The 19,341-nt window shown below is 44.4% G+C and overlaps 1 protein-coding gene across 7 annotated transcripts in view; it reads right to left on the bottom strand.

Annotated features, from left to right (window-relative positions):
* Positions 1 to 19,341, bottom strand: part of BACH2 (BTB domain and CNC homolog 2) — a 357,223-nt gene that overhangs the window by 21,582 nt on the left and 316,300 nt on the right. For all 7 annotated transcript variants that reach the window (XM_041766588.1, XM_041766571.1, XM_041766608.1 and 4 more), the window contains one exon: positions 814 to 2,406. In XM_041766588.1, coding sequence (XP_041622522.1) covers positions 814 to 2,406 — 1,593 coding nt within the window. The remainder of the gene's footprint in view (positions 1 to 813; positions 2,407 to 19,341) is intronic.

Raw genomic sequence — 19,341 nt, 5'->3', positions numbered from 1 at the left:
AGAGGGGAAGGGAACGAATGGGGCATCTCCTCTTTCCTCTCCTTAGCCATGTGAGTTTTGCTCCATCTCCCAGCATTGGTAAGATGGATGGAGCCTTTGGGAGTTTTATCTATAAAGCACTAGAAGGCACTTTGCTTTCGAGGGGGCAGAGACTGCTACTCAACCCCACTACTCCTTAAAGTGACTTCTCATCATTTGTGGGGAGCTCAGGAAACGATACATTACACAATTACGTGTGACTGACCAGGGTGCTTCTGCAGTGCCCCGGGGACCAGGATGGATGGCGAGTTCCCTGTACTGCAGTGGACAAGGGATGGCCCTGGGGCTCCTGTCGACAAGGAAAATTTAAAGGGTGCTGCAGGAGCACCTGCTATTGTGGGTCTGTCTAGTGTCAATCAATCAGTTTTGAAAGTGAGTCTCTATTTTCCTTCACACTGAAGGGGGTGCAGCACCAGGATGAGGGTGATGAGTACAGCATCCTTTCAAAGCAGATGGAGGAGAAAGGGAAGAGGAAGGGAGAGATCTGAAGTACCCGAGCATGCTTTCTTTCACACGTTAAACTTTTTTTTTTTTTTTTTTCAACTAAACAGCTTGCCTCTGCTTGTTGGGTACTGAAATGTAGGTCAAATTTCAAGTGCCCTCTAGGACAAAAGTGGTTAATTTGGAATAACTCTGAAGCATACTGCCTCTGTGGATGGGGGAGGCAGTCCCTTTCCTGTAACCTTTAATCTGGGGGTGGTGGGGCAGCAGGTGGAGTCCAGATAAAGGACTGCAAGAGTGGATCACATGCTTGAATTTATGCGGGTTCCCTACCTCCTGGCCCCTGTCCTGCACAGGACACGACTCACTGTCTGCTTCCGAGAACGATCCGGATTCGTCGCTGGAGTTGGTTCCATAAGACTGCTCACATTTAATTTGGGGTCGGACTTGGTTGTACATTCCATCTCCCATCAGGCCTGGTTCCTGATGTTCTGTGGCTAGGAATCTGGCTCCCTGGGAACAGGGCGAGGAGGAGAACTCACAGAGAGGGAGGCTGCAGGGTGAGCCCCCGCTCCCGTCCTCTGCGTAGGAATAGGAGGAGCATGAGCTGGAAGTCCTGGTCCTGGTCTCCAAGGGGGGCGAGCGAGGGCAGACTTTGATTGGCACCGGGCAGCTAGTGTTGGGCCGTATCCTTCCTGGCAAATGGTCAGCCATCAGCCCACCGTGGGAGTAGGCCTGTGAGCTGGGGAGGGACTGGCCAGCCCCCACCCACAGACCCTTTGGCACCGGCTCAGAGAGGTCTTTGTCCAAACTGCTTACCCCAGAATACGAATGCACCGCAGTGCTCACTTGGTCACAAGCGCTCGAGGAGAAGATCACACTTCTCCGGTCCAGCTCTCCTTCCTGTTTACAGAGAGCCTCCAACCCAGGCCCCTTGAGGGGCGACCCCATGGTGAAGTTGGACACGTCCTTCTGGCCCAGGTGGGGCTGTCCGTAATTCCCCGGGAAAGGGGTGTAGTCAGTTTTAAGGTCACCCTGAGTGATCCCCTTGTCAAAAGGGCACGCTGAACTCCTGGCAAAGTGCTGCTGAGAGGTACTGGGCAGGCCAGACAACTCCACACTATTTTTTATGCTGAATAGAGACCTTAGACAGGAGGGGGAGGACACGCTCCTGGATCTCTCCAGGCAGGTGGCCCCGGCAGGGGGGGCGGGGGCGGGGGCAGGGCTGGGCTGTTTCCGGTCCATTTCCACGTCCCCCGCTCTGTCCTTGATGTCAGGCTCGTCTCCGGACAGGCAGAGCGCGATGCTCTCTTCCTCGTTCTCTTCACTGGGCGGCTCACTTTTAATTTGCCCCATGGCAAGGCCCGGCTTGAGGCTGTTGCTAGAGTTCTCTTCACTGAATGTGCTTGCAAAACCTGAGGTACTGTGTGATGATGCATTATAGACATTCTTGGTACATGCAAGCTGGTATTTCTTGTATCTGGGGTACTGCGTCAGCGCGTCCTTCTCCGAGGTCTCCTTGGTGTCGGTGGGCACGTCGGACTCGGGCAGCAGAGCTGCTTCCTTCTCGGCGACTGGGATGGCAGTGGCCTCAAAGCTGATGGGGTCTGCAAGCATCTGGTCCCGGGGGCACCCCAGCTTGGCCGTCTCCGAGTCCATGGTCTCCTCCTCCTCCTCCTCCTCCTCTCCCGCGGAGTTCTCACGGTCCTCGTGCGGGCGCTGGCACGCAGCATCCTTCCGGCACACGAACAGGCCATCCTCGCTGTTCAGGAGCTGGGTCTGCAGGAAGCTGAAGCAGGAGTCCTCCAGGTTATGCATGCGCAGGAACTCAGCACAGCGGATGACCTCGCGGATGTTTTCTCTGCTGAGTAATAGCTTGGCGGTGTAGGCGAACTGTAACAGCGGCCCAAAGCCCCTGGCCGTGACCTGCAAAACAAACAGGGAAATCGCCGACGTTACCATCAGCACCGCTATTGTCCCGAATCCCTCAACTGAAGCAGGATCACCAGACAGTGCTAATGTCCCAGAATAAAGACTGCAAAGGAGCAGTTAATCTCGCACTGGGTCAGCACTGATTCTGCTTCCAATAATTAGTGCCCGTCCCGTGCATGCCTCGGCTCCACTTCATCACCTGGCACAGGGAGTTGAAAATCACCAGGGTCAAGTGGCTAAACACGACCACAACGGGTCCAGTGTTTACACTTAATGAAATACCCTGGCAAAAATGCATGGTGACGATGGGAAGCCTATTAATTCCCCGCCCCCCCAGTCAGTCCTGTGGAGGGCCCTTCTACGTAAGGGGTGCTGTGACACTTGCCCCCCACTTGAGCCAAAGGAAGCATTCTTTTTTTCTTGTGAACTGCAAAACTCGCGACACGGCCTGTTTAAAAACTGAAGGTCCACTGGGCTTGACAAACAGCTTTCCCTGGCTTAAAAAGTTAAAAAGTGACATTAAAAAGCAACTTGTGTCTTTCTCATTCATCGTGGTTTCCAGACGGGACTTTTCAGTCATCACGTCATACCTGATCTCACAGTGATACCAGAGATGATGACAATCCAAAGCATTGTTCTCAACAAGAAATCAACTCCTGGCCGGTGAAGAATGGGGGTTACAGAACTAAACAAACCGGCTGTCATTTCAATGGTTCAAGTTGCTGAGTGGCACAGAACGCAGGCTATCCCTTCCCTAATTATGAGCAGCAGCTTTGCCATGCAGCTTTTTTCCTGCAAAATCTTTATAGAGGCTCAGCCTACTACTGTCAGGTGCTCCTCATCCTTTACATTTTATCGATTGAAAATGTGCTATTTATGCACAGCCTCGCGTACGCACACACCCCCATACACACAGGGAATGACTTAGACAATTAGAAATACAATTGTTTTTTCAGATGGAAGTGGATTAAACGAGCTGGTGTTCAGGGCAGGCTTCCTCACCCTATATGCAAAACCTACACACATCTTCTGGGTTCTTGCAAGCACTGCTTCCTCCATAGGAAGGGGAGGCAGATCTACGGATCATATGTACAAATTGAATGGAAGCAGCAATCATGGGGTCCTTGCTGGAAGCTCCAGTAGCAGTGATTACAAAACAGTGGGGTCCTTGCTGGAAGCTCCAGTAGCAGTGATTACAAAACTGCTAAGGGAGTAGGTGTAGAGCAAGTTGAACTGGCCAGCTCTGAACACGTCCCACATGTACTGAGTTCACTGCAGCACACAGAGCCAAAACTCTTGTGAGGACTTATATCTGTTGCTTGAGATTCAACTTGGACATCACCTTCTCCAGGAACAGTCTCCCAACCTCTTAGAACAGATGATACCAGCCTCTCAGCCCCATCGCTAGGGTGTGGGAAATGTCCTGGACGCTCCCAGCCAGCACTAATTTTAATATGCGGCATTCTTTCCAGTAAGGGAAATTTCTTAGATATATAACAGAATGGGATTTTAATTGTTAATATTTTTGAAGGACTTTATATTCCAAATTAAAAAAACTCTGTCAGATAATGAGTCCCAAGATATTTGGTTAAAAAAAGAACACAACAAAAAAAAAACACGACCGCTAGACTCACACTATAGTTCCACAAGGGCAATCACTGCCATCTCACTTTTATTATACTTAATTGGGTCTGTTTCTATGGTAAGACAGCAAGCTCCTTCAGATCAGGGACTGCTTCATTTCTCTTTATAACTCTGCATCTGATTAGGGTCTCTAACACGGTATACACCTGATAAAAGCATGTGTAGTACTGAAATGTCTTAAGTCTAACTGTGCCCCTAACATACAGCTAACTGCAGTGTACAAATGTAACAACACGCTCTGTTTGGTGAGTACTGCCTCAAATTACTTTGGAGCAAGTCACTGTGTAAACCAACAAACCACACCCCAACTAATCAGAGGCAGGCAACAGTCCTTTTTTGTCCTAACCCCTAGTACCACGATTGAAACAGAGCTCATCTGGCCAGGCTTCGTGTCCTACTAAGCTGACGTGGTAACAGATTCAGCAAATGCAGTATCTATCTGCCATATCCATTTTTTTGTCCCTAGGAACCTTTCAAAGGGAGTGCTAGGCAAGGAAGTACACATTTAGAAGTAACCAAAGGCAGTGATGGGAATGTCACATGACCCACTTCTTGGCTGTAACGTGACTTTGCCACAAAGAGAAGAATGGCCTAATCAAGGCAGAGTCGACCCCTCCATAAGCAAGCATTTTCTGCTCTGCTCCCAGGCAGTCTACCAGTTGCTGACGGGATAACACACATCTCAAGTTTGGGTAGATGGGCTCAGTTTTTGCGAAAAGGGGGAAGCTCTCCTCAACATCATTTATATTTTTTATATAGCCCTCCCTTATGGTCATTTCCTTTTTTTTTTTTTTTTTGATGACATTGGTCTCAATAAGTCCTGTCACTGTCTCCTACTATGGCTGCTTTTAAAGAAAATTCCTAGAGAAACCAGGAACACCCTGGGGATGATTAGACCAGTCACGGGCATCGCCACCTGCCACATGGCTACAAGGAGCTGGAGAAAGCCTCTCTATGCAGGGACAAGCTGATGCTTCAATGTATGAGTGGGCCTGAGGATGCCAATGAGCACCAATTTGCACATCCCAAATCACATCACTAATCCTTTTGGACCTAGAAGACATGATGAGCTTGAAATGATCACCATATGGTCACAAAAAGAGTCATGATTAAAAAGAGAACTGTAAACTGTCATTCAAGTTCAAGGTTAGAGGAAATGGTGTCCTCCCCATGAATTTTCAAATTTCAAGAGTTTAAATCCTCTGTTTTGTCAAATTCAGTTCTGCTAAACTTTGCTCAGCTTGTGTGTGCAAGGCTGTGCCCAAGAAACCTACAATTTAGCTTTGTAACACACCTTAACAATGGAAAGTTAATTATCAAATAACATCAGTCAGCAATGGGAAGGCTGTTACAAGATTACATGATTAGCTGTCAACTGAGAAATCCTGACCAGTTCAGGAGAGAAGGCTACTTCAGAGGTCTGTAGGGATCCTGTGAACACTTATAAGCACAACACCTAGAGTGCAGTGAAATCGCCATGACTATGTCCACTCTGGGTCAAGAGTTGCTTTGATGCAATGGGTACCTCCTGAACCACTTGGTGTTCCTCCCAGGAATCCATCCCTGGTACACATTGGGCCAGCTGTAATAGCTCCAAATACACAAAACAGAAAGCAAGTGCCCGTCACACATATAGGTCACGTGAAATTAGGTGGAGCCTTTCTAAGGACTGGGTTTAGCTTCCATCCTGGTAGCTTGCACGGTCCTTTCATTTTTAGGAATCGTTTAAACTCCCCCACTGTACTCAGAAAGCAAATATCCAGGTACCAGTGGAAAGCTATATGTTTATGAACCCATGATCACAAAGGCTGCATTGTTATTTACTTTCTGTTTTTAACAAGTAAGGCCCTGATAATGGGAAAAATAAGAAGGGGTGGGAAGTGGAGAATCACACATAAAACTAACGACCCATAAAAATGTTATTTAAAAAGGTAATGATCATAAAGTTAAAGTGGAATGAAGTGGCTAGAAATAGCAAACCAGTTCCATTTCACTGATGGTATTGGAGCTGTGTCCCACGCTCTAAGGGAAGCAGATATATCTCTCTTGCCTTCTGGTTGCTCCCAAGCAGGTGATGACCTTCTCCAGCCTTTGGCACACACAAGGCAAGTGGCCTTGACCTTTGGGTTTCAGGTCGGAAAGAAACAAGGTCAAACTGCCAAACCTGTGCTATGCTGTGAGTCCACATGAGGATAAGGTATTGAAAATCTGACTCACTGAAACTATGACCCTTATTAACCTCTTGTTCCCGTGGGTTCTGAGGTATCCTCTCTATGCTTTTGATGAAAGTTAGATGAACTGATGAAAACTGAGCAGGCACAGGGCACGTTTGGGTGCTGTTTGTAAAGCTCCCTCTCTGGAGGTACACGGTTTGCTGCTGGACAGAGCTCCTGAAAGGAAACATCCAACAGTTTCCTTGCTCTGGATTGTTACAGAGGTCGGGCGGGTCGGCTTCAGCTGTAGATTGAAAACAGGGCTTGGGAATTTTTATGAGACTTGGAGCAGAGTTTTCTACTTAAGCCATGTGATTAAGGTCTTCTCAGTTGGTTCTGGCAGTACATACACGCAGTTGTAGCACTGAGCTCATCTGCAGAAGGCTGGTCAGACGGATGGGGAGATCTCAGGACTGTTTTCTAAGAGAAGGACGGCACACTTCTCAAGGCTAACTACAGCCTTTTACAAAACACAAAACCTTTTACCTTCAGCAACATCATGCATACCTCCCCGATGAAGCTGGATCTCATATACATGCAGGAGCTGGGAAGATGAAGGTAACAGAGCTATGCTGACGGGCTTTGAAATTTTTTTAATTTTTAAAAAAGTTTTAAAGATTTTATTTATTTATTCATGAGAGACAGAGAGAGAGAAAGAGAGGCAGAGGGAGAATCAGGCTCCATGCAGGGAGCCTGACGTGGGACTTGATCCTGGATCCCCAGGATCATGCCCTGGGCCGAAGGTGGCGCCAAACCACTGAGCCACCTGGGCTGCCCTGATGGGCTTTTTTAATACAGTGAGCCTTGGTCATCCTTCTGGGTTGTATTTTCATGGCAAGCACTTGTCAAAGAAAACAATATTGGTGACAACTCACTCTTCCTTTCCACCTCCACACTGCCCTGTATCCCATTTTATTAAAAAAAAAAAAAGACAAATTTGGCGATGAGGTGTCACTTCTAATCTTAATTTTCTATAATCATTTTCCATATTATCATGCTCTTCTCTCCAAAGTAGCATGCTATACAAGCATATCACACAAGCGTATCTGGATGTATTTGTTAAATTAATTAACTTCACTCTTTCAACAAAGCTTCTGGTCATTTTAGTATTAATTTAGCTAAAGATAGAGCCAGAGAAACCAATCTTGTTTCCTTTCCCAAAGTAACAACAAAAAAAACATTTAGGTTGATTTAGACATATAAGTATATAATTTCATACATTTTTCCCCTAAAAAAAGTAATTGTCTGTGCTAGTAAATGGGGCTTAAAAGCATAAAATTGGGGGATCCCTGGGTGGCTCAGTGGTTTAGCTCCTGCCTTCGGCCCAGGGCATGATCCTGTAGACCCGGAATCGAGTCCCACATCAGGCTCCCTGCACGGAGCCTGCTTCTCCCTCTGCCTGTGTCTCTGCCTCTCTCTCTGTCTCATGAATAAATAAATAAAATCTTAAAAAAAAAAAGCATAAAAATGTCTTTTCTCTCCTCTGCAGGCTTGAATTTGGGTCTGCAGCCACAATATAAAGTTCTTCTATTTGTAAATCTGCCCCTTGAGGTTCTCTACCTTATCTTTTAGTCACTATCTTTTGTTCATTCATTCATTCATTCACTCATTCCTTCACCAACCACTACTGGGCACACACCGCACAGTGGGTGAGAACTAAAACCACCTTTCTGGGATTCAAATCCCAGCTCTACTATGTACCGTCTGGGTAACTTTGGCTGGTTACTTACTTAACCTTTCTGTTTTTCAGTTTCTTAAACTGAAGAAGGGGATCCCAACAGTGCCTGTTTTATAATAAAATCTTTGGAACAGGTTCTGGCATTGAGTAACAACTATATCGTTGCTATTGTTACAAAAATGAATAAAAATAGTTGCTTTCTCCAAGGAGCTAAGAGGTTGACCAGGGAGCCAGATGTTTCAAACAAAGGTCTACAATGTAACCTAAGTATGTAATAGGTATTTAAAGGGTGCTAAGGGAGGACCACGCTGGCGCTGGCGGCAGAAACTGCTAAGAGAATGATGTAAGCTTCCTGGAAAAGGTGCCTTTGCCTTGAATGTTGAAGGCTGAGCTGAGCTGAAGTTTATCAGAATGAGACAAAGAATGACATGGCTCCCTCCCCCCTCTCCTAGCTCTCCCTCCAATGCCACTTCATCTGCCAGGCCTTTTCTGGACCTCTCTTCACAACGGCCCTCCTCCACCCTACCACCCAACTGGCTACATGATTTTCAGGAACATTAAACCAAGTACAGGGTCGTTCTGAGCATGGGGCCCTGTACCAGTTGTGCGCCTACGAATATAGCCCTGTCAACACATACGCCCTATCCACTGCAGTTGAAATGGGCTCCCCGATTTTAGTGGGGTACATGACATCCAAACAGTGGAACTACACTTGAGTTAACTCCAAAGGTTTGCTGGCACGGCTACTGAGGTCAGCAGCATAGGTCAGTGGTTACCAGCAGGATCATGGGTATCCTGGAAATACATGGTTAGCCTACTAAGGTACTTTTAGGTTGGTTAAAAAAAGGGAAATCATATAGGTTCACTGAACAAAAATCTGGCTTGAATCCACTCATATGAAGACTGTATGAGTCCCCACAATTGAAGAGTCATGATCTCAGATTGGAGTCTCTTCACTGACTCAGACTCCTTGAAACTAATTCCTGGGAACTCTTGAGGAAGGATCCTACAATAACCTGCATTTTCACTATAACCATTCCTGCCACAAGGGTTTGCAGAAACCTGTATCTTGTAATTTTTCTTGCTAAGTCATGAACTAAGCATAAATTTTTTTTAATTAGAAGAACTTTCATGAAAGTTATTCAGAAATTGTTCAGCTCAGAACTGAATCTATGTATCAGTGTGTCTGTGTATCCATCCATCCCCATCTGTGTATTAAAGTAATATTACTTTAATATAAACAGGAAAATATAAATAATTCCGACCAACTACTAACTTCGACTTCTATAATTTAATTTACTTTAGTCTGACATTATAAACTCACATGCTATTTGTTTACTATCGTCTCTTGGCCTCATGCCAACTCTTTTTCTGTTCCTCTCTGTAATGCTGGTAGACTACGTTTCTCAGGCTTTGCTGGTCGACTTCTTATTGGATTTTGCCAATAGGGGGCACTGGTGGGATATCAGAAAGTAGGAGGAAAGAAGCTGTGGTTCCTTGAGTTTCTTGTTCTCTTTCTTTCCTTCCCTGGTGGTGTGTTCTGGAGGAGGCTGCATCCTTGACTCCCTGCTGGAGTTTCTGGTAAGAGTTGTCTGCTCCACAGGTACAGCTCCTGAGGCATCAGCCCTTTCTCTAGGCTCAGAGGAGCCTTTTATCCCCTCCGGCCCTAGGAGCGGTAGCTGCTTCCTACAATCATTAATTACTGAGTTAATTCTCCTTCCCCTTTCTGTTCTTCCAGTTTTCCAACACCTGTGTAACCAATTCCTTGTTTTATATCCCCTCTGTTTGAAACACCTGGCATGGTTTCTGTTTCCCTGACTCAATCCTCATCCACTTTACAGACAAGGAAGCCAAAAAAGGTGAAGCCCAGAAAGCCCAGAAAGGTGAAGGGATTTTCCCAAAGTCACACAGCTGGTCAGCCAGGGTTTAACTCAAGTATTCTGACTATAGCTTTCAACTCTCATTCTCCTTTCTCACTCAGGTATATATGGTTATATTTCTCAGGTAAGTGACAGGCAAAATTTATATATGATACAAATACTCTATTCATATTTTCTCTAAAAGTATACAATGAAAACAGGAAATCTCCCTTCTGAAAGATTACATAATGAAGTTCATGGAATAATTTAAAAAATCTAATTTCAGTATAAGTGTAGATCCTAAAATAGGTATAAAATAGTAGTAACTTTTTACAGTTTTCAGTGTAAAATGAAAGTGAAAAGCATCCCACTCACTGGTAATGAAGTGGTAAAACCTGCATCTAGGTTTATAGTTTCATTTGAAAAACCGCCTCCAACCGAAAATTATTTTTTAAAAGAAGATTTAAAAAAACTACCTAATTTTCATTTTAAATGACCCTTTCCCCATTCAGGAAACCAATGATCTTCCTAGACCAGAATTCTCTTGAGTCAAGGTTTGGTTTTACCTCCTCAACCCATCCAGTCATTTCAAACCAACCATCAACCACTTGATCTTCAACCAGAAAACAAAACATTTTTTAAGTCTTCCAGTGTTGAGAGGTTCAGTCTCTCACCAGAGCCCTCTAAGTTCTCCATAGCAAGCCAAAATTCCCATCCCAGAAACCCAACCAGTTATGAGCCCTTATAGCCCCCTCACTGCTCTCCTTGGAACCATCTCGAGTTTGACTATATCCCCAGCAGCATTGTGTAAATACTCCTGTCAGGGGTATGGAGGACTGAACTATCACTTCCCTCAAGTTTAGAGCCTATTTTCTAGGAGTGCCGACTAAAGTTTATTTCATTGTCACTTATTACTTGTGGTGTTATCAATGAACATCTCCGAGGTTTTTTTTTTTTCCCAGCAAGTGTCACTATTAAGCCAGGTGTCCATCTTAATCTTGCAAAATTGATTTTTTGACCCAAGAGTATACACTTGTCTTGATATACAGATTTATTGTCCAGATAAATTGTTCCTATTATACAAATTGCTCTTCAATATTTTAAAGATCTACTTTCTTCCTTTCTTTTTAAATTATGTCATTTTCTGATCTCCAGACTTCTGATGCTTTCCTAGTTTCTGCAATTTTTCAAAGATTTTGACCATAACATGTTGTTCCATAATCATGTCTAATTTTTTTTCTGTAGTTTGGAGGCTTTACTTCATCCACACTGGGAACTTAGGTATTTTCTCATTATTCACCTACCTGGGGTTTACATTCCCTTCTCCAAGTTTTACTTACTTCTCCATCAAATAGACATTCTCCTTGAAACACAATATGGAGGTAACTCTGGACTCTTTGCCATCCTCAGTACTAAAATGGTCAGCCCTAAGACCAGCTGTTGGTTTCCTTGCTTTCTGGCTCTAAAGAGACCCATACATCTATTTTCCTTGTCTGTTTAAACCCACATGTCCATTGGTGGATGAATAGAAAAACAAAATATTGTATACAAAGACAATGGAATATCGTACAGTCTTGAAAAGGGAAGAATTCCTATCATATACTACAACATGGATAAATCTTGAGCCATTATGCTAACATGAGCCAGTGAAAAAAAGGCAAATGCTGTACGATTCCACTTATACAAGGTATCTGAGGTAGTCCAATTCATAGATACAGAAAATAGAATGGTGGGACTGAGGTCAAGGAGAAAAGGGAGGATTATTGTTCAATAGGTTCAGAATATTATCTTGTAAGACGGCAAGAGTTCTGGAGATCTGCTTAGTTTCATAGCAATATGAATATTCTTTAAGATGAATTTTTGATGGATGTCAGTACACTCAGTTTAAAATGGTTAAGATGGTAAATTTCATGTTTTCTTTTAATTGCAATAAAAAAGTCTTGAAATATTTCAGACTATGTAAAATGTCCTCTTTGACTATCACATTCTCTAAGATGGTATCTCTTTCTTCTAAGGATCCTCTCATGTGTACTCCTGTCAATTCCTTTTAGTCAGTCAGTATTAGGACTAAAACAGCAATTCAACTCTTGTACCCTCTACCCTCTTGAAGGTGAAACTGCCAATATGGCAAATCAAGAACTACTCAGGTATTCTTTTCTTCATTGAAGGGAATTATAGTAGCTATTCATATAGCTGAAGTTCTGCATCATGCTTCTCCCTAGCTATAATTTTGTAAATATGGAGTTGTGTCTCACAGCCATATTTCAGTGTGATGTCCTTTTGCTCATTAGGTTACTAAGAAATTCTATTTATCACCCTGGCAGTAATCTCCAATTCGATTTTTTAATTACTCCTGCTTCCCCTACTGATGGATAGACATTAGAGACTGTAAGTATTGCTTCTGTCTTCTCCTTCTCCTTGGTTTAGCCAACGATTCACCATATACTTCACACTTTTATATCAATGTCAAACCTGCCTGCTTCTGCAATAATTGATGTCATGAGTTTAGCAGGATATTCATCTCCCTTCTTCTCTGACCATTTTCAGTTTAAAGCATGAGCCCTGTGTACTGCAGGTTCTTTATAACTATTAGTTGAACTGAATTGAGCTAACCCTAGTAATGCCCATGGGGTCAAGCAGACAGTCTGAATCCTTCCTTCATATGACAATCCATCACATATTTGAAGACATCTGTCAAGCCCGGTTAGGGATTTTTTTTCTTTAAGAACTGAAGTCATATTTTCCATCTGAAATCAAAACTGAAGAACTGACAGATCACATGTCTCTTATGGAAAATGTTATTTTCTATTTGGCCTCTGGTACAAGTGGGTTTATACTCCACTAATACTCCAGAAGCTATGAGGACCCACTGTCAGCAGGGGAGGACCACTGGTCTTTAGTAAGGAAGGTAATTTGATCCTGACAACTTGAGACATTCTGCTGCCATTTCCCTCTTTCATTTGCGAAACAGGGATAAACCAGGACACGCTGAGGAAATCATCTACCTGAAGGGCTTTTGAGACACAAACATGAAAAATTCTAAAAAGATGTATATCATCTTCTCCATGCCTTCCTCATTGCCTTTGCAAGGGAAGTGGGTGTTACTGTGGCTTGCAGAAGAAACAAAGCTGTGGATTTTGCCTTATGGGCATGGTTTATACAACAGCAATAATAGTATTTCTACAGTCTTTAGTTTCCTTCATCTGAGTCCTTCTTAACTAACTACCACATAACAGAAGCTGAGACACACGGACTGCGTTAGCCAAGGCTCTACAGTAAGTCAGGGAAAAGGCATATATGGAAACCAGACTTTTGCCAAAGGGACGGTACACTCATTTCTCCTCCCTTCTCCTGTTTCTATGATGGGCTCTGCCAATGGAGAAGAGTTAATGCTGATGCAATGCAGGCGCCATCTGTGCTCTGTGAGGATTTAAACAGCGGCCATCGACACAAAAACCCCCATATGTGAATTGGACAATGGCTGCCCTGGAGCTATGGGACTAGCAGACAGCAGGCACGGCTCTACAGCAGCCTGGGCTGCAGGGATTGCATGACACAACCCACCCACACTCCTGGATAGGAACAAGAAGTCAGGTTTGCCCCTCGGCCACTTCCCCTCCTCCCCTGAGCTCCAATCTTTTCTCTGTGTGATCCGTGTTGTCAGGGGAGGGAATGAAGAGGCAGCCGGTTCCCTCCAACTGCATGGCCACGGCTGTGGTTTTTGCCTCATCTGTTGGGCTCTTGCCCTGCAGCCATCCACAGCCTTTCCTGGGATGCTAGGTTGCCAGCCTGGCAAATGACATCAAAGAGGACTGGAAGCAGGCCTTTGCTGAGAAGAGCGGTGTATTCAGGACTTCAGGCAGCTGGGGCATGAAGGGGCGGTCCTGTTTTTGCCAACGGTGTCATCTCTGGCAGCATGGCTGCTGAAGCAGAGGAGGGAGAAATTTCCAACAATGGTTGGCTGATTGTGTCCAGTTTCTGTGGGGCTGAGACACACTTTCCATGCTAACTTGGGGGATGGTGAGAAAAGGAAATAAGTCATGGTTGCATCCAGAAAGTGCACCGTGGAGTCTGTTCTGGGACATCTATTTTGAATGTGGCTTGGAACTGTTATGAAAGACCTCTTTACTTACAGCTCCTAACTAGGAAAACACCTTTTCTACTAAAAATACAGATATCCAAACATTCTGAAAAGGAAGGTTTTGGTTTTTGATAAATACCACATCTCAAGAACACCAGGTGTTCTTGTTTTGGGTGAATCAAACTATTCTTGAACATACCTTTATTTATTTATTCATGAGAGATACAGAAAGGGAGGCAGAGACATAGGCAGAGGGAGAGACAGGCTCCTTGCAAGGAGCCCGATGTAGGACTCGATCCTGGGGCTGGGATCACGCCCTGAGCCAAAGGCAGATGTTCAACTGCTAAGCCACCCAGACATCCCTTGAGCATACCTTTAAAGATGTGAGTTAAGGCATCTACAGTACTTGGGGGGGTATTCCAGTATTTTGATGGGGTTTTAGTCCTTGAAGCTGAAAGTCAGAAACCTACCAAATCCTGGTAGAAAACAAGCCCTCCACTTTCCTCACGCTATTATAGCAGGAACCATTTGGCTCATGGGAGAAAGGGTTGTAGAATGCATCCACAGCACATTACCAGCAGCCTTCCACACTGGTATAGCTCTAAAAACCCCCAAGTAAGCTAGCAGGTGTCTAGATAGCCTTGTCATTTCTTTAACAAGCGTAGGAGGCCAGGGCTTAAGAATCTCTGGGTCACCACTGTGGTAAAAAATACCAAGACTCAAAGCAAAAGAAAACACCTCTCCTTCTCTCTGTTGATGCCATCTTTCCTCTCCCATGCACCTCCATGATCTCTCTGGATCGTCAATCACAGGGAGGGAGACTGGAGAATCTTTTGGGGAATGTTCCCAACATGGACTATGTTTCAAGCAGCAAGCCCCTGCTTTAGAGAGCAAACTTTATTCTTTATTGTCTTCTAGATTCCCCCCAGACTGATTCCCTTTTCTGTCTCATTTCCAATTGTCCTCTTGAGGCAGACTGCTAGCCTTTCTCTTGCCTTCTAGCATTTGCTCAGGCTGTACTCACTGCCTAGATGCATTCTTCACTTTGTTTCGTCACTTCCAACTGTACCTATGATAGTTGTGAAGGACAGGGGTCCATCAATATAGAATGCAAGGGCCAGGAGAAAAGCTTGCAAAGGAGGTGGCGATTTAACTGGACCCCATTTCCAACCATTAAGACAACAGCTGCTGCTTATAGACCAGTCCTGGCATTTCATCACCTAAGTGCTATTTTCCATTGTTATCTAAATGTTCCATTGTGCCTATCCTGGTTGGAAATTCCTGAAAGTCGGGGTATCTGGCCAGCTCAGTTGGTGGAGCATGGGACTCTTAATCTCAGGGTTGTGAGTTTAAGCCCCATGTTGGGCATGAAGCCTACTTGGTAAATAAAAAAATAAAATAAACCATACGACCAATCACTGAAAGTCAAGTACCAAGTCTTATACTTTTTGTATGTAATCTACATGTACTCTAATAAAATCTGCTAAATATCTGCATTACTAAAATGAGTTGGTTATTTTTTCTAGACGGCAAGAGCATCACACATTGAAAAAGGATTAACAAAAGGTGACATTTGCATGTCAATCAGATGAAATAGTGTTCAAGAAAGGTTACTAAACAGGAAATCATTAGATCGTAGAGAAGTACAGGAACCATGGGTATTTCTGTGTACACTAGGTATCCTGCACAAACAAGATGCTACCAAATCAGCAGTCCAAAAATATTTACTTGAACATTTGCTTTGTGGGAGCTAGGGAGAACCTGAAAGATGCAAAAAGTATAGTTTTACCTTGGAGAAGCTCACAATATTATTCACAGCTGGAGAATAAGTAAACGCTATCCTCTATATTGTTGAGACTCCTGTGCCTCAGACTTTGAGAGAAGAGGAATGAGCATGGCTATCGAAAGGCACTGTTTGGACCAGGACAGGGTGGAAGACAGGAGAGCACAACACCCATGCAAGTCAACCTTTGCTCTCCAAATATTGTGGTTCTGTAACAAATAGCCTCGTGGCCTTCTAGGAAAGGAATTTCTATAAATACCCAGGATTTAACAACACTCTTCTCTACCTAAGAGAAACGAGTGTCTCCACCCCATCTACATGAAACTTCAAATGTACCCCATAAAAGGGAGCACCATGGTAGAAAAAGAAATGATCCATTGGGAAGAGGTTGACAATGCACAGAAGAAAACCTTAGGGCTAAATAGGGAGGGTTTTAGGAGAGGACACAGCCACCATCCTGTAGGGCAGAGGGAATAAGACTGGGAGCTGGTTTGAGAAATGAAGACTGGGAGTGTTAAATGGTTCTTCCTTAGCACGTTAAGTTAGAATGATAGCAATTTAGATTTGAGGGTGTGTGCTCTTCTGGATGGGCTTGAGAAAAATCAAAATCAAAATCTTCTTTTACACTAAAATAGGAAAAATGACATACTTAGCCAGGATGCTATTTTGGAAAGTCGAATGGGGGAAAAAAAAAGAATATAAAGTAAATGGGTAAAATTGTGAAATGTCTAAGAAGCAACTGCAATGAGACAAAGAGGTGGGCAGGGTCAGAGCTCAGAGGTAGCTCCAGGGGATGCTGGGAGCCAAGGAGACCAGGTGAAGTCTGGTCTCCCTCTTGAGGGAGTGTTGTCCTGCTAGCTCTATAGCAGGACCTTGCACTGCCCCATTTCCAGCCTTGTGCTCCTGATGCAAAGCATCACCTTAGCCAGCGGTGAAGACCATTCTACATCCCTATTCTTGGTGGGGAGAGAATATGGTGTGCTCTTCACCACAGTACAGAGCAGATATCAGAACACTTTATCTGGCATATGGAAGGAACAGAATGTCAAAGGGGTTTTTATTGCACCTGACCAGATAATTAGGTAATTAGCACTGTTAACTGATAGGGCACATCCTCCATGCATCTGTACATCTCCAGGGAGGAATATTTTAAAAAATGTACTATTGAGTGCTTTTTACTTTATATATGTACATATATATATATTTTTTTCTTTTTTTTTTTTCTTTTCTGGACAGCATTTCATTTCTCAGAAGGGATGCCAGGCACATTTCTCTTCCGTGCCAGTATGGCCCTTTTTCACTTAGTCAAGCTGGCCTGCAAACAACAAAGAAGTGAATCTGTTTCTGGTCCCCCACGGATCTTACAACATGCCCTGCAGCGCTGGTTAGCTTCTTTGTTAACACGCCAAGCCCCCACCTGGGGGGGCGGGGGTGATGTGTGCACAATTCTAGGAACATGGTCTTACTGAAAGACAGAAAAGACCAGGAGAGGGAGCACAAGAACACAAGATCTTTATATTGCTGGGTTGCAGGGCAAGTCATAGAAAGAGAGCAAGGAGAAGAGAAGCAAATTGCCTCAAAAATATATGTAGAATCTGAATGGTATACTTTTTAGGGGGGAAAAAGGGCATTTGGGACCTCTTATTTGGTCATCGCGTGTAAGAAATCTTTAGCTGGTTATACTGAATGCAGACGTAAAAGGCTGTTCGATTTGTTCTTATTTGTCCTGGATCATAACATTACTTTATGAACTGCTAAGTCTGTTGGCAATTAATAATACTTTATAGCTACCTTTCCTCGTCATTTTAGTTCACCTTTGCCACACAGTGATATGGGAGCAAATGCATCAAAATGGCAAGTGTGCAGCCCCATGCAGAGACCAGGAAATCTCAGTTCTACCACAGTCCTTAGCTGGGTTAAGTTTGCAGGCTGAGGAGCCTGCATCATCCAGTTCGAGGCAGTGAGACCAGGTGTCCTCCCCTACAGGGACCTTACTATATGGGCTGCTGCTGTGGACCACCTTTGCAATATAGGGTACAGCTCACTTTTCTCCCTTAACAAACTTCACCTACTTCTCATGCTTCTATAGCCTTAGGTGCTAGGAGGATAAAACAATGAATAAGGAAGAAAGGGCATCTAGTCTGAGATGGTCTAGGCTGATGGGACAGAGACGAGTCTGCAGGTAGTGAAACACAGTGAAAGAGCTGCAATGGTGCAAGCACAGGTGTTGGCAGAAGGGGCATCTGACTCAGAGGAAGAAAGACAGAGGTGGAGGCCCAAGTGAAGGGTAGCCAGGTACTGGGTGGGCGCTGGTGCTGCATGTGGAAGGGATATGCAGACATATCTGAGGGTGCCGCAGGAGTTCAGCTGGGGTGGCCACAGGACACTAGAGAGCTGAGCAGGGGGGTGAGCAGCACAGCCAGCTTATGTCACACCTATGAGGCTGGTCGGCAGTCGAGAGCCACTGGAGTCTGCCAAGCAGGAGTACTGGGGAGATTAGCCACAGCTTGGGGACAAGCTGGGTAGGGGGCATGTCCTGACCCGAGTGTGGCTAGCGATGTAGACAGATTAGAGAGGCCGGGAGGCGGATGAGCTGCTGCTGTGTGACAGCATGGACTGAGACTCATATACAAAGGGCCACACTGCTTCTAACCAACCAACCAAAGCCAGAGCTTGATATCACACTGGTGGAAGTAGGGTTCCAGTCACAGTCTTTTGGGATGATTTACTACGTGATGGATACGATAGGAATTATGAACGGGTTCAGAGGCATCACTAAGGTAGTTTGGGAATCAAAGTCATATATTACTCATGAGGATATGGGTCAGAATTCCGTAGCCTGGAGCTTTCTTTAAAGGATGACAACCATCGATGCTAGCCAGTTGTTTTAGCCACTGCATGATATAGGGTTTTTAAGGACAGCTAACTTGCCCAATAAATCATTCTGGCCTGGCAATGAGAAAGAGGTGAAAGTTCCTACAGAATGTGAGAAGTCTGTTTTATTTTAAAATAAAGATGAATGGAAGATAGATGAACTAATAAAATGCGATGACTTGCTGAAAATAGCTATGGTCAGAGATGGGGAAAAGACAACCTTCTTCCCAGGACCTGTTCATCGATTTTTATGATAATTGCAGAGCAACTGACCAGTTCCCTGGTCAGGGTTTCTACCTGGGACTCTAGAAACTTCTTCTATCATCGCTTGAGTGGACCTCAGACTTTCAAGTGGACCTTCAGAGTCTGACCCTTCTGCTTCCCTCTTATGATTACATTGCACCTAATTAGATAATGAAGGATAATTTCCCCAGCTCGATCCTTAACTTAATCCTTTTTGCCAAGTAAGGTAAATATACTCATAGGTTTGGGGGGATCAGGACATGGACATCTTGGGGGGCCATTATTCTACCTACCACACTGGGTTATTATTAAATCTGTATAGGGATGCCTAGGTGGCTCAGTCAGTTAAGCGTCTGCCTTCAGCTCAGGTCATGATCTCAGGGTCCTGGGATTGAGCCCCACATCGGGCTCCCTGCTCAGTGGAGAGTCTGCTTCTCCCACTCCCTCTTGCTTCCCTCCTTGTGCTCTCTCGCTTGTGTGCACTCTCAAATAAATAACTACAACCTTTAAAAAATAAAATAATTCTATTAAAAAAATCTTTATAATTGGTTTCT

The sequence above is a fragment of the Vulpes lagopus genome, chromosome 1 (genome assembly GCF_018345385.1).
Source record: "Vulpes lagopus strain Blue_001 chromosome 1, ASM1834538v1, whole genome shotgun sequence".
Classification (NCBI taxonomy): Eukaryota; Metazoa; Chordata; class Mammalia; order Carnivora; family Canidae; genus Vulpes; species Vulpes lagopus.
The sequence above is the reverse complement of the archived record's forward strand: the minus strand, read 5'-3'. Positions and strand labels throughout refer to the sequence as shown.